General features: G+C 40.6%; 1 protein-coding gene across 1 annotated transcript in view; it reads left to right on the forward strand.

Annotated features, from left to right (window-relative positions):
* Positions 1 to 16,725, forward strand: part of hipk3b (homeodomain interacting protein kinase 3b) — a 66,708-nt gene that overhangs the window by 34,367 nt on the left and 15,616 nt on the right. The window contains 1 exon segment of the mRNA XM_030080515.1: positions 11,480 to 11,603. Within this exon segment, the coding sequence (XP_029936375.1) occupies positions 11,480 to 11,603 (124 nt within the window).

A 16,725-nucleotide genomic window follows, 5' to 3' on the forward strand; every position in this document is an offset into this window, starting at 1 on the left:
TCATACATTTGGACCCCTGGTTTTTGGGGCCCAACAACAGGCCCCAAATAACTTTAAATGCTGAAGTAGATCAACCATATCCCCCCCCCCCCCCCCCCCCCCCCAAAATTTTTATATGCAGGAAAAACTTCTTATATATGTCTCTGAAATGAATGAAAATGGAATTAACAGCTTTCCCAAGTGAATAACTTTCTTCTGTCCGTCCTCATGGTATCAGTCGTAAAATTTCAAAAATCCTTTCGGAATCTGTAGTGTGTGTTTCTTTCCTGAAATATGATTTGATATCAAGCTTTTTTTTTTTTTTTTTACTTTGAGTCAATGTCTGGGTTCGCTGAGAAAGAAAGATAGGAGATTTGTTGTGCACACAGTGTGGTATGACTGTGTTCACAAATGATTGAAAGGTTGGAAGGAAGTGTGATGGGTGGGAAACAAAGGGGGGAGGTGAGGATACTTGTCCTAAGACATGATTTAGCATAGCCATTTAACAGCTTTATGGACTGTTTTTTCTGTTTTATTTAATGTAAACATTTTGGAACATTCATCAAAATCAGATTTATCAGATTTCTCACAATATATCATGACACATATCATGACACATTGGCTCTGATGTGCTGCCAGCTTTCAAACAGCAGTACTGAAATGGGCTATTTGGATTTTGATTCCAACATCTGTCAGTTGTGTTTATCTGTTTTGCGTTGTGCTGTAAAGGGACATTCCAGCAATGTAACATTTGGCTCATTTAACAGGTTGATATATGACTGTAGAGGCTGACATTGAAATAGTAATCTTTTTCATTCTGACTGTTGGGAAGAAATATAACGGATGGGGAATTTGAATTTCCTTCTTAGTATATGTAGGTTACAGTGGATTGAGCTCAGAGGGTGAAATAACTCTTTTAACTACTGGCTGGATGAGCTGAAGTCAAAAATTCAAACCTCAAAGCAATAGATATTAACTTGAGTATCCTGTGCAATAGACAAAGTTACAGCCACCCCCTTCTATTACGGCTTTAAACAAATAACCAAGCCTAACGTTACATAATATGATGATTAAGTCAGGGGGTGTTGTCCTGTTATAAACTTGTGGGCATGTAAAGCCCTATGAGACTGTAAACAGTGATATTGGGCTTTGAATAAACTTTAAATTGAATTTAATCAACACGGTAGCTAATGTTAGCTAGTAGTTAAATTCCCAGCTTCCAAAAACACAACCAAGCTAGGATCACTTTCTTTTAAACTCAGATGTACAGCCTTTTAGCCAGATTATTTAATCTCAACATTTACAGACACATTCTCTGCCTGCCTCTATCCAATAAGAAAGTGGTGTGGAGTGTGGATGAGACAGCACCACTCCTCAAACACTGAGCTTGGGGAACATTTATTAGTTTTCTTCCAAAAAAAAAAAAAAAAAAAAAAAAAATACTTTGCACATACTTGCACATCTTCTGCTTCACCATAGTGGTGTCTGGGGCATGTTTACTGTCCCAGTTGCCATCAGCTATTGTTTTTGAAGTTGGTTGTTGCCAGGGAGAAAGGAAAAGAGAGAAAAAATGTCCTGTTTAATCCTTTTAATAATTGCCATTTTGTTGCTTGCTTGAATATAATAAAATCTAGAAATTAGATCTTTTCTTGGTCTCCAGGTGCACATTCAAGCACAGATTCGCACCACCCTTGATGCTTTATGGGAGTGTCTGGTGTGGTTAAATTGACGCCTAACATTTTATGGGAATGTCTGGTTTTTCTGCGGTCATTCTGCTTAATTAATCAAGGTTTCTTCATTTAAACAGAAAAAAAACTTGAAAACCTCAAGTTTATATCAGTAAGTTTTTGATCCAGAATTTAATTTTCTTGATCTCCATTCTTCAGTCTTCTGCTGTGTGTGCAAGTTTTACATAATGCAAGCATAAGAGCAATATGTCCATGTGCAGTAGCTGAGGGTCATAGATAGCAGCATGGGTGCTGTAACTCTTTCTTTCTTTCTTTCTTTCTTTCTTTCTTTCTTTCTTCCTAGCAATTTCTACAAAATTGCTAGAAATCACTTAACAAGGAATAAGCGGAGAATCAATTTTGATAAAATTATAGCAATCATAGCAATTTTTGGTTGGACTGCAACAGTGGGGCCTGTCATATTAAAAGGAATTTCTGTTACTGACTGAGTGAAGAAGTTACATCATTGTTCGACTGAGAATTTGGTGTTTCCCCATTGGCCGTGGCTCTTACGTCAGCCCATATGTCATTTATACAAACCTAGATACGCACCTCACAAAATATTCTTTGGATTACTCGACACGCTTAAAATCTTGATCATGGCACATCACGGCACATCACGTTACATCACATCACTACTATCCAGGTCACGGTCCAACTATATACTAGCTTTTTACATAGACTTGCTAACGCTAGTGGGTGACCAATACAGAAATTTACTGCCAACATCAAGAACATTCTTATTCATTTACTTTGCATGCTGAATGTCGGGAGGTGTCTTTGATGTGCTGCCCTATTTGAACAAGTTTTCTAACTTTGCTTCATTCAGTTGAACTTATGATTACCTTCGCAGTTTCACTCACCACCACTTAGCTCATGATGATGAAGGCAGTGAAGCTTGTAATAGGTTCCTTGGTCTGGTGAAGGTCTAGATATTTTTTGTCATTTACTTGACAGGTGTCTTTGACAGCAGTTTAGATGTTCCACAACTGTAGGACCAGCAGTTGGAATGTAATTTTTTGATCTGGGACCACATAAACTCTTTTGATTCAAACTCCCCATCTCTAGAGCAGTAATTAAAGGATTTGTTTGATATTTTGGAACATAGGCCCTGTTTATATGATTATTTAGCATCCTCCTCAAACGTAGAGACCGTACTTTCACTGGTTGCTTTAGTATTAAGCCTGACAGCAATTTGGAAAATCAGCATTATCTTAGTTTTTCAAGCCTTTTTGCAATTACCCACTGACCACTGTTGTAGCGAAGCAGGAGCCTGCAGCACATGGATCTCAGTCTCATTACTGAGCAAACTGGGGAAATTATGGTCTCTATATCTGAGGATGATGCCAGATAATCTGTAAATAGGGCCTAGATTCCAAAATGGCGAACTTGTCCTTTATCCACAGTCCACCTGAATTGAAGAAGAGTTCTAGAGCACTGGCCCCATGTCACCCCGGTGAGTGTTTTACATCTGTAAAACACTCACTGAAACCTTGTACCTTTTACCTAAGGTCGGGGCAGATCAGAGGGCTACCTCAGCCTTGTTTCAGACCTCTGTGTTCCAATGAATTATGCAGATTGCAACGAGGGTGTGTGGAATTACAGTTCCTGGAAAAGATGTGAAGCAGGGCCCCATTCTTCTATCATGAAGCCAGCCATTTTGTCAGTTTGTCCTTGTGTCAGCCTGACCTACTGCTGAGCTTATGTCTACTGCAGTGCAGCCCAAATAAGTTTATTAATCAGAATAAGGTTAGGTCTGTGGCGCCTCAATAAGTATTTGGAGTCCCCTCTCTCCAGTGGATGTACTTAAGCTTACCCTGTTTCTTGTTGTCTATGTCTATGAGCTCGTTGGGTGTCACTTTATACTTGGTTCCTCCCCCTGAGGACAGAGCCAGTGTGGATCGGGGGCCTATTTCTGGAGTGTGAGATCATGGCCATGAATAAGAAATGGCCATAAAGATAATTTTTCTCCCCTGTCTCAGTTCTGGCAAAAAAAAAAAAAAAAAAAAAAAGAAAACCCTCATGTCTGCTTGGTTTTCTCAACAGTTGATAATTCAGTAGACATATAGACTGTGTAAAATTAGGGTTTTGGCTAATGTTATTCATTGCATATTAAAATATTTTTTCCCCTATTGACTAGGACATTGTATTTGCCTTTCTTAGCAATGGAAGAGGTTGTGACTAAATTTAAATTTATGATATGCCATGTTATTTAAGATTGTTGTTCCCCTTGGTAGTCTTAACTCTTCTCATGCTGACTTGCATGATCAAATGGAATAATGTCAGTTACAGGACACCAGCCTAGACTACCAAGTACACTCATCTCTTTATCACATAGAATTTTGATAGGTTGGTTGAATTAGTTAGAACCTGATTGGGTTTCAGTTTAATTAAGAAAGATAAATGTAGGACTCTCTTTTCCATTACACTATACTACACTGCTACACTGCTTAACAAATGATTAAATACATAAAATAACAAACTCAGCTTAGCTTAATTATGTTTAAAAAAAGAAGTTTCACCTTTATTGTTGCTTTTATTTTTTGGTGGCATGTGCCCTTTGCGTGGCCTGTTGGATTTGAGTATCAAAAACCTTTACAATCACAGTCCGACTTCTTCCCCAGTTTTGAAGAGTCCTTCCCAAGCTCCATGTCAACAATGTTGTACACAGTTCCCCTGCATATTTTTTAGATTCAGCCATGCATCATGTTTGTGTTTGTCCTGTGACCATAACATTGGCTTACGCTTCAGCTTCTTAGGGGATGAGAAACAAACAGAGAGGAAAAGAAGGCAGGGTTGGAAGAAGGGAAGCAGCTGTTTGAGGTGAAGGAGCATACTGTTGAACTCTGTGACCAGGAAAAGACTTGGTCAAAGACATACCACGATGTAACAGTGAAAATGTAGTGGAATCTTTAGGCCGTGTGGCAAAAACAGTTGTTTTCACTGTTAAAAAAACATATTTTCTGCTGCAGTGGAGTTTATTTAGTGATCCCCTCTGAATGCCATAACTGCAGTGTGGGCAAGTTATACCTGGCACAGTGGTGTGCTTCTGTTGGGCCTAGTAGTAACTCTGTGCTCAGCATTTTGCATCAGGGTTTGCTTGTACTGGTTTGCTTTAGACACAACCGAGCAGCCTATTCAGAGTTTATTATTTAAAATGATCCCTGGTTCTTTAGTGGCTTCATGCAAAACATGTTATGTGTAGCACTATGTCACTCTAAATTTATGAAAGAATTGTTGAAAAGAGAATTTTTGAAAACCACTGTAGAGAATTCCTTTTTCTGAAATTCCCTTTACTGTTTTCTTCTTAATGTGTTGTGGGCTGGAATTTTCCTGGGTTAACTAGACAAAAGTGAATCCACTGATGTCACTGGGGGCTATTTTCAGCACTGCTGAAATGACATTAAATGGGTGGGAGGATTTAACAATTTAAAACAGAGATGTTAGCTTTCAGGTGTCAGTATCAACCCCTAAAAATAAATGTGCCAGCGCTTCTTTTGTAGACTTGCCAATTCAGCAATGTTTAACAAACATGCAGGGTGAAATTCAGCATGGAGGAAGGAGTGCACTCTTCTTCTCCCATTAAGCTCCATTGTATCATATTGTTCTGTGCTGTGCATTGATTTTGGCAGTTTTACTAAGGAAAAAACAAGCCTAAAAACAACAAAACAGCACCAGAAACTCAGTGTAAGTCACAGCTCCATGTTTTAAAGAGTTTCAGTGTGTTTAGTTTGGAATTTTCCTTTAAATGAGCATCTCCTTCCCCCACCCTTTGGTTCTCTGCTCGTGTATGCTAATCTAGTTGCCAAGTAAGTGCTCTATGGTATTTAGTGAGCAGTGAGGGAGTGGGTGAAACCCTAGAAGTACGCTGTGCATAAGGGAATGTTTTGAAAAGAAGCTCTGACAACACTACTAGCAGGCAAAGAAAGCTCTTTGAAGATATGTCCTTTTTTTCTGTCTGTGCAGCCTCTGAAGGTGTTTTTCCCTGATAGCATACAAGGCTTTATGGAAACCTTTGAACACAGTGACATTTTTGACAACTCTCATGTCTCACTCATATTCATTCATTTTCAACCTGTGGGCAGCACAGTAGTATCACACAACAGACCTGGTACTCACTCTTTTTGTCTTGTGACTGAGGAGAAACTTTTTCAGTATTTCTAGAAATTGTAATGGAAATGGATGTCCATCCTTGTCCTTTTCAGTTATTGGTTTTGGACAGATTTTGGGCTGCCAACCACTGTTAGATCCAGGATTTTTCCAGGAACTCCTTATTTGGATAGAAAGTTAATCTGTTCAGTCTTGAATATGTCTGCAACAATATGTCTGTTGAATTCAAGCGATTCCTAAAATTGAATCCAATTGATAATTTCTGTCAGTAATTTCCCTGGGAAATTAGAATAATATATAATAAAACACACACACACACACACACACACACACACACACAATAGTGTGTGTGTGTGTGTGTTTGTGTGTGTGTGTGTGTGTGTGTGTGTGTGTGTGTGTGTGTGTGTGTGTGTGTGAATAGAGTGACTCTGCTCCGAAGTCTCAAAATAGTGGGGCAATATTGGAATTGCAAAATTCAAACTAAATGTTAACTTTTAAAAGTTACATACAGTAAATTGATTAGGCTAATATTTGTCAGGACATTTGGTCATCAAAGTAATTGTTGCAACCCTTAACTGATGTCAATGGACTAGGCTATATCAAACAGCCACTGGCAGTCAGCCACTTACAAGAATTTTGGCCAGTGCCAGAAATAAGATCATTTTGTTGTCACAACAAATCATTTTTTCCCCATTATTTTACACATTTGTCTTTGGGATGTGCTATAGCATTATGTTCTCTTTTTCAAGTAAGGTTTATGCTCCTTTGAACTTTTTACAGGGAAAAGTGGTGGTTTTGTGATCACCAGTAAGAGACAGCCTCACCCTCTTGCCATAATGCGCATGTAATATTTGTGTGTGCTTGTGTACACATTTCTTTTTTTTTTTCTAAGATGGAGTGCCCATGTCCTTAGGGTCCTGTGCATGTGAGACTGAACTATCGCAAGGCCTATGTTCATCTGCTATTCAGTCCCTATGGCTTGCACGTCATGTCCTCAGGATAGAAAATAGATTTGGTTTCATTAGAGACCAGGGAGGCTTTAGTTGCCTTGATCAGGACAGAGCCATGTAACCATGGCAACATCCACTCATCCCCCCCAAACCAAGGAGAGACCTGCTGTTTTCTTTTTGGCTTTCTTTAATTCACTCACTAGTTTGTACTTGTTGCACAACTATTCTGCCATCAGTAGTGGTGAAGTGATGAGAGGTAGCCAGATATACAACAGCAACTCAACAGATCAGCTTGGGAGTTCTCTTCTTTGTACTGAGAGGCATTTTTTAGTATTCCTGGGTGAAATGTGAAAAAGAAATAAATAAAGAAAAGCTAATATTCAAGCTTCTTGAATTTTACCATTCTTTCATCATTCTTGTATGCTTGATTATTTTCCTGAAAATATAGCCTAGCACTGTCTCATGTTTTAACTTTTCTGTGACTACCCAAGCCATGCATTTTTATTGCCATCACCATTTTGCCTGGTGTGTTTAAAGCACCTACATGTAGAATGTTTAACCAATGTCAATATACACTATATTACCAAAAGTATTCGCTCACCTGCCTTTACTCATACTATGAACTGAAGTGCCATCCCATTCCTAACCCATAGAGTTCAATATGATGTCGGTCCACCTTTTGCAGCTATTACAGCTTCAACTCTTCTGGGAAGACTGTCCACACGGTTGAGGAGAGTGTTTATAGGAATTTTTGACCATTCTTCCAAAAGCGCATTGGTGAGGTCACACACTGATGTTGGTCGAGAAGGCCTGGCTCTCAGTCTCCGCTCTAATTCATCCCAAAGGTGTTCTATCAGGTTCAGGTCAGGACTCTGTGCAGGCCAGTCAAGTTCATCCACACCAGACTCTGTCATCCATGTCTTTATGGACCTTGCTTTGTGCACTGGTGCACAGTCATGTTGGAAGAGGAAGGGGCCCGCTCCAAACTGTTCCCACAAGGTTGGGAGCATGGAATTGTCCAAAATGTTTTGGTATCCTGAAGCATTCAAAGTTCCTTTCACTGGAACTAAGGGGCCAAGCCCAGCTCCTGAAAAACAACCCCACACCATAATTCCTCCTCCACCAAATTTCACAGTCGGCACAATGCAGTCTGAAATGTACCGTTCTCCTGGCAACCTCCAAACCCAGACTTGTCCATCAGATTGCCAGATGGAAAAGCGTGATTCATCACTCCAGAGAACGCGTGTCCACTGCTCTAGAGGCCAGTGGCGGCGTGCTTTACACCATTGCATCCGACGCTTTGCATTGCACTTGGTGATGTGTGGCTTGGCTGCAGCTGCTCGGCCATGGAAACCCATTCCATGATGCTCTCTGCGTACTGTACTTGGGCTAATCTGAAGGTCACATGAAGTTTGTAGCGCTGTAGCAATTGACTGTGCAGAAAGTCGGCGACCTCTTTGCACTATGCGCTTCAGCATCCGCTGACCCCTCTCCGTCACTTTACGTGGCCTACCACTTCGTGGCTGAGTTGCTGTTGTTCCCAAACGCTTCCATTTTGTTATAATAGAGCTGACAGTTGACTGTGGAATATTTAGGAGCGAGGAAATTTCACGACTGGATTTGTTGCACAGGTGGCATCCTATGACAGTTCCACGCTGGAATTCACTGAGCTCCTGAGAGCGGCCCATTCTTTCACAAATGTCTTGTTTCATAGTCTGCATGCCTGAGTGCTTGATTTTATACACCTGTGGCCAGGCCAAGTGATTAGGACACCTGATTCTGATCATTTGAATGGGTGAGCGAATACTTTTGGTAATATAGTGTATCATTCTCAAATTAATTTGTTACTGTTCTATAATGACTGTAGAAAAATTAGACTGTTGGTGTGAAAATTGTTTTATTCAGCATGTTGCTTGTTATGTGTTTAGCCTATGTTCCTGGGTTGGGGGGTCGCAGCAGAAAAAGTCTACCTTACTCTTCTCGCTATCATTTTATTTTATAAGCAAACAAATGTATTAGCGTACAGGATACAAAGGGCACCCTCTTTGTGAAATTCTAGCACCAAGGGTCGCCAAAGCCATTATGTTTCAGATACTACTGATTGATACTACTGATGATGACTAAATGATTTTCTAGACATCCCAGGGTAATCTTAAGTGCTGTTTTAAGTACTTTGAGATGAAATGGCAGACAGTGTGATCACTCCTGCCTTGCTCACTGAAATGTTGATGGTCAGCCTCCCCATGCTGACAGGTTGTATAACACACGGACAAGAATAGCACCTCTGACAAGGTCAAAAAACTGTTGCGTCACAGCACAGATACATTGATGTAGATTAGTAGCCTTATTTTCTCCAGTTCATGTTCTCTTGGAAAATCACATATGGCACAGGGCTCAAGCTGGAGGACCTCCTGGCCCCCCAGGGCTGATTTAAAAATAGGATTGGGAAGGATGTAAATTAATTTTGGGATGAATTTGGGACAAGAGTTGTACAAAAAACAAAACAAAAAACAAAAACCAAAAAAACTCCTAATGTTACAGTCATGAGACACATGACTGTTAAGCTGTCATTTAGTTATTCAGTTGTCATTCTCAGCAGGACTTAAGTTGTTGATGGCCACACACATTGTTTGTTGCTGGGATTGAGCCTGTGATTTTGTGGTTTTTGATCAAGCCTGAGCCCTTTTGTTGTTGTTGTTGATGTTTTGAGACCAAGCTGATTCCGAGTGGAGTTGCTCAAATGGTGTTGTACTGATCAGCCTAGTATCCTAGTATCGGCCTAGTATCCTAATGATTGGCCATGTGTAGCTTCTCTCCCCTCACTACCCCAGGGAAAAGCTATTTCTTATATATACATATGTATACAGGCCATGCCTGTGAGGCAAAAATGGCTTGCATAACTGCCTCGTGGCTTTTCTGCCACAACATTGCCTTTTGCAGCAGCTGTTGTGTGCATTTGTTTTCACCATGAGATAAAATAGTTATACTTATTTTAGTAGGTCCCAGTTTTGCTGTCACCAGCCATATGCAGCTTCCATCTCTCACCACCGGATGCCATATGCCAAATTCTTCAGAGGTTAGTTATCTGCTAGATTGAGTTAGATAAGCTCAATATAGAAAGCAGAGTCTTGGTCTGTATGTTCAGTAAGGCTAGGAAGTAATGTGGGAATTGTCCTGCAGTCTTTTGCTTGTCCTTTAGATTATGTCATTCCTATGTTGTGTAGTCATGTTGTCAAATAGCTGAAAGAGTTTCTATACATGTCATGTTTGTCCTTAATGGAAATGGCATCTCTTTAATAGAAATAACATCTCAACCTCCCCTTCCTCACCTGTGTCTTCCTACCCTCAAATGCTGCTATAATGTGTTTTTAAGGCTGCTTAGCTTTTCAGTAATTTTGCTGTTGTCTGGGTAAAATGACTGACACCAGAAAAGAATCTACGGCATATACAAGCATTCCAGGACTATCCTTTTACGTCATCACATACCCTCTCTCTCCAATGTTAGCCTGCCCACAGTTTCAGGTCCATTTTTTTAAAGGTCTGAGAGCTACTTTTCACTCTCATGATGCTCAAACAGAATGTGCCAAATATATTTGGTCAAAAATGATCTTCCACTTTCTAATCCAGTCCTTAGCTCTCAACTCTCATGTAACATGTTGATACTAAATCAGCCTGTGTACTGGATGCTCACTATGTAGTAATAGTGTAGTGTAGTGGTTTTCATAAGCTGTGAAACTACTCACGAGAAAGAGAAGAGTTCAGGCTTCAAAGTGGGTTAGACACTTTGTAGGCCTGGTGGTGTGTTTGTGTGGAATCTAGACAGTTGTCAGCCTTCCTTACACTTATTGGTGCTGACAGCACTGCGTCACCAGCAGCCATGCATGTGACACAGTATTACAGTGCTGTTATGGAGTTACTTACAGTTACATTGAGCCATCACTTAGCAACAGAAGTAGTGACTGTGCTTATAATTTCCCGTCTGCCTAGTGCAGATACCACAGTCTGTCAAAGCTCTGATGATCCCAGCCTGGCTGACCTGCTAACCCAGTGGCTCAGCCCGCTGATGTCTGGCTGGTCTTGTGCACACACAGCACTGGCTTACAAATCATGTGGGACTGTTAACACGTGTGTACCACACATCCACCTGAACACCCATCATTAGGAATGCTATACAGTTGTTATTAATGGATGCTTATTTGCTCTAGACATGAGCACTACCCCACAAATCCAAAAAGGAGTAATTGCTTGAGTTGTAGAACTGAGAACTGAGAACTTAAGTCAAATTCCTGCCCACTGAAAGTGTTGCTTCTGCATATGTAGACTGTATATAGCATAATAGCATTTATGGGTATAATTTTTAGTATTAAATCTAAACCCTTTGATCTTTACAACACACAAAATTGTTGTTTGTCTCTACAGCATAGCAGGCTGGTAGTTAGATTTGTAGGTTACATTACCATTTGTTTACAAGATGAATTTTCTGCAAGATTTTGTATCTATGGTGATCTGATAAACATATTTTTCATTGAGTTGGTCTGTTCAGGGAGCTATGTTGAAGATGACACATCTGCTGTTTTCACTGGAGACATTTTTTTGATACACAGTAGTCTTTCCCAGTAAATCACTATATAATATTTTCAAGCCGTTTTGTTAAATCTTATCATGGTGTGACTATAGTCTAACAGGTATATTGGGTTTTTGTGTGTTCTGCAGGGCTCCAGAGATTATCTTGGGACTGCCGTTTTGTGAAGCCATAGACATGTGGTCCCTGGGCTGTGTGATAGCAGAGCTTTTCCTGGGCTGGCCCCTTTACCCTGGGGCCCTGGAGTACGACCAGGTAACCATCCATCTTCTCACTGCTGACTTGTTAGCTTGGTCCATCATACTGGCTTGAGCTTTCACCTATCTGTTTTTTTCCCCCATTGACCTCCTTTTTTCTGCTCATATATCTGAATACCTAATCCTATGCCTGATCTCATGCTCCTGCTTCCTGTCTCTTAGATTCCCCCCTATTTTCTCCAACTCGGTCTCTCCTCTGCACCACCTCCATAGTTTTTTCATTTTTATTTTGAAACTCCATATTTCAGTAGGCCTCTCCTCCATTTATAAAAAGTTGTGTCCTCTCCACCACTGTCTTCTGCTCCTCCTGCTCTGTCCCCCCTGGTATCTGTGCTAATCTAGATTAAATTAATTAATTCCCTTCCCCCTCTAAATCCCCTCTTGCTTGGAGAAACACAGGTCTGTCTTCAGCCCCCCTGCAGCCCCCCACCTTCCTCCTACTCATCCTTAGACTGCCCCTGTGGCTGTTTAGGCAGCTTTACACCCTCTGTTTCCACCCACACCCTACCATTTATTTTCCCATTGTCTTCCCTCTCAGGCTGTAGTCATTAAGGAATCCTGGACAGGGATTTTTAAAGCCAGATAAAAATATATTTTGTACTACAGCTGCTGTTTGACAACAACATTTTTGATCACCTTTTAGAATATTGAGTTAAAAAACTAAAATAAATAGGCCATAAGATGTAGGTGCCACTGTAGTACCACTGCACTGACCATAAAATTGGGTATGAAAAATGTATGATTTTTGCAAAAAAAAAAATAAATAAATAAATAAATAAAAAAAAATAATGTAGCAGTATGTTTGAGTAGTCAAGGTGTTTTCTTTGCAGTCTGTGAGGTTACTGCCTCAGTGTACAAGAAAGGGTGACTGAAGAAATATTAGGCTAATTGTCCATACCTGCATAGACGGCAGTTTCCAGTGGAAAATAATATCATCCTGGCAAATGTGGCAAAATTTGCGCTGCTCCAAAGAATTTTAAGTTTCACTTTTGTTTTAATCACTTAGATTTAACTCTGAGTTTTGGCCAAAGTTCTGCTAGGTATCTGACTAGACTATGGCTTGTAATATATAGACAGAAGTTTGACAGAAGATATAACCTATTAGTTAATTATTTTATCAGGACAGTTTGAGCTGCATATGTTAGTTACAATGGTAGCTAACATATTCAGGAACAATATATTGGGCTTAATTTACATTTGTTTTAGCATTTTGATTTTGGCTATTACATCTCCACCATCATATTACATTGAAATACAGTTTGTTTTAATTTGAGTTGGGTGCAGACTGTGTGGTGAGTTCTCTACACTTCTGTACTGAACTGCTTCTCAGCTTCCATCTACCTACCATGTCCCTAATGGGCTTAACATTCATTGTCTTCACTGTTGTCTGTCTGTTTGTCTGTGTGTCTTGTCTGTGGTTGATATGCAGCGTCAGTTTCCAGATACACCACTAGACTGAGGACAGCGAACTAAACAGCACTAGATTTTTGCTAGTCCAAGAATGCTTCTTCATACTAGCAGGAGGGTAACCCTGACGATCAGTTCCTGATATGTAAGGAAGGACGTTAATCAGCCCTATATATCGTAATTGTAGTCATTCCCTCTTCACTATTTTACTATTTTTATTCTTCCACTTTTTTTGTAAAACTGAAGCTGAGCAATCACCACAGCCCACAGAGGAATGAGTTGGTCATGCTGAAAAATGCAATGGAGTACTGTTAATGTAGACTTAGTGTCAAACTTACTTTCTGTTCAGCTGTATACCCTGTTCACGGGGCATTTACTTTCTAGTGTTGTCCATTTCATGGCCACCAAGTCTAAATCTCCCAAAATAATAAGTTAATAATAAGTTCTAAAGAGTCAGTTGGGAATGACGCTGACAGGGAGGCCTTAACATTAATTTGCAGAGTTAAGGACACACTGCATGGTGTAAGGATATCTATCTATCCTTCTATTCATTTTCCATACCCACTTTATCCTAATCAATCATGGGATTGGGCAGGATAGCAATGTGATATTGTTGCAGTGTGTCCCATTGGAAATTTTAAAATCAATTAATTTATATTTTTTAAAAATGAAATCTAGGCCTATTGCCATCTACTTAATGGATTTTATTTCAAGAACAAATGGAAAAGAGGGAGAAAGGGATTTTAAGATTTAGCAAGAGAGAAAGGGTTATAAGTGGGTAGGCTCACAAAGAAATGGAGGAGGAGGATAGATTATTTTAGGGAAGGAAGAGATAGAGGAGGCAAGTGACCGACAGTGACAGGTCCAGATTACTGTCGTATTTCCTGGTTTCTAGTTGTGGCACTTCCCTGTGAATGTAATGGTGGCTGGTGGTGTGCTTGGGGCTGTGAGAATGAGAAGGATGAGAAGGATGGCATCTTACTGTGAGTGATGGCATAGCAACTTGGAGGCACTCGCCCCCACCCCCCTCCTCCCAGAGGAGCCCTGAAATTGACTTCCCGACACTAGACTGATTTGGACTTATGCAGAGTGGCATCCCCCCTGCGCTGGAGGCCTATCTGCTCCTTGCCTGCCAGCAAAGCCCCAGTTAGGTTGCGCTCTATCCCATACTTTATACTGCATTACATCACTGAGCCCCACTGTGGACAGCATTTGTATCAAAGAATTTTTTATGGCCTTGCATCATTTTTCACGCTCCCCAGGACCAAGGCAGGAGGGATAACTCAACAGCTCCGAAAGAGATTCAAGTTGAGCACAGCCACACCAGGCTAAATATAATAGATCTGTTTTTGCAGGGGCAGATCAGCATGCCCCAAAGCTGCTTTAGAGATATCTGTGGGGAGGCTTCCTGTGAGAGCCTGCTTGGGTCTGATGGTAAGCCTCAGATAGAGGGTAGATAGGAGGAGCTAGGTAGACTGAAGATGGCACAGAGACAGTGTGAGGGAATGAGAGGAAGCAGCAAGATCACAGGTGAGAGGCAGCAGGTGGATTGTAGAAAAGAGCAATGTATTGGGTAGAGATCAAGAGAAGTAAGGTACAAGGATAGAAATGGATTTTGTGCAGTGTGTGGAGACTGGTGGGGTTTGTAACAGAGGGTGGGAGCGATCAGTTTAGTCCATGTCAGAGTTTATCAGACATCAGTGTGACAGCTTCTGCACTCCTGAATGTGCTCTCTGTTATTGTCTCAAAATACTTGCTCACTTTTTAATCCCAGGCTGTTCTCTGGCATGACTACACTTGCCACTTCCTCAGCCAATTTTAGCTACAGTATGTGGTGTAATGAGTAGGGGAGCCCATCATTCAGCTGGGGGGACTCAGGCTCAACCTGCATGGTGTTGGCAAGCAGCTGAACTGCTGAAGTGTCCATAAGCAAGACACTGAATCCCTTCTCATTTAAGGGATGCCTATCTAAAGTGTACTTTGACCCTTACCCCAGCCCTCGCTGCCATTCATTGAGCATTTTGGTAATGGAATTGCCAGCTGAAAGGAAAAAGCCATCCCAGGGGTCCAGTGCTGACACTCCCTGTGAGAAAATGTTTTGACATGAGAGGTCAATTTAGTGGCATCCGGTACATTCTGATGGCTTCATCCTCTGCTATGTTGAAGATAAATCTTAAGGTCTGTTGAATGTGGCTGTCTATTCTTTCAGATCAAGTGTATTGCACTAACACTTCACACTTTATGTGATTGCTGTTATACTTTTCAAATGCTTTCGTCTATATATAGATGAATGTTAGAGCTTTTATTTTGAGCTGTTCTGTTGTAGTGAAATGCAGAAATGATAAACATAGCTGGTGTACCTGCCTTAACAAAACGGTGAAGAACTTAAAATACACCAAACAATATTCTTATTAAGCTCTCTTTTTTTTCCTTCCACCAATAGAGTTGGATGGCAGTTGTTTGTTCGCAGGATATCTCAAAAAGTTAGATAGATAGATTAGGGCTGAACGATTTGGGAAAATAATCTAATTGCGATTTTTTTCCCCCAATATTGCGATTGCGATTTTTTATTTTTTATTCCAGGATAACAGGATAACACTACGAACTTTTTCCAGCACTTAAAAAAATACCACAAAACCATATATGACAGTTGTCTGGCCAAAATGGCGAGCACCAGTGTGCCTGGCAAGCCAAATACCTCAAGACAGGGATCACTGACCGAAATGTTTGAAAGTGTCACCCCATGAAGTAGCAACGGTAGCACGGCATGTTGTGCACAACACCTGCCGCTGCGCAACATCTTTTTTTGAAACCAAAATAATTCCACACCACCGACGTGCTGTTCCTCTTCGAGACTAATGTCTCACTTGTGTCAGTTTCTGACTGCTCCACTGAGCCAGAGGCCATTGCGCAACAGGTGGGCAGGATGAAAAGTTGGTGCGGCTGAGAGCTCCACTTGCTGTAGCTCGCGTCTCGTGACCAATTTATAATCGTGCAAGTTGCGGTTAGGAAATCGCGTTTTATCATATCGCGATATTATCGCAAATGCAATTAATCGTTCAGCCCTAAGATAGATAGATAGATAGATAGATACTTTATTCATCCCGAAAGAAATTCACATGTATGGATTTGCATGAAACTTATGGAAAGTGTGGTCTTAGGCTCACTTGTCAGTTGATGAATTTTGAATTTTGAATTTTTCACACTGATTGGCCAAAGTGAGACATGGCAGTGGATGCGGCTTCACATAAAAATGGAGTAACTTGCAAACCGATTCATGCAACACCATGAAACTTTGTGGAAAGGTTAGTTGTGGGGCATGGGAGAACTGATTAATGTTACATATTGATTGGCCAAAGGGGGGCTGCAGTAGTGGGCATGATTAACTTTTGGTGAATGTTCAACATGTGGAACTGGCATCTCTTCATAATTAGATAGTGTTAGCAGAGCTTTCTGATGGTCACTTTTCAATTTCACAGCTCTACACGTAAAATGAAATCAGACAAATCACTTGTGGATGTATCTAGCCTGTACCTTTTGAGAGAAAAGGTTTTTATCGCTGGTGAAAGTGTTTTAGATGTTGTGTGATATGAAGTATAAACACAATAATCATCATCATTGACTGTCATCCATTCTCTGTTTAAGGGCTTCTGCAGAAACAAAAATTCTCCGTTGTTTGTGACCTCAGCTTCACGTGTGAGGTGGATAGTCCA

The sequence above is a fragment of the Myripristis murdjan genome, chromosome 3, assembly GCF_902150065.1.
Source record: "Myripristis murdjan chromosome 3, fMyrMur1.1, whole genome shotgun sequence".
NCBI lineage: Eukaryota > Metazoa > Chordata > Actinopteri > Holocentriformes > Holocentridae > Myripristis > Myripristis murdjan.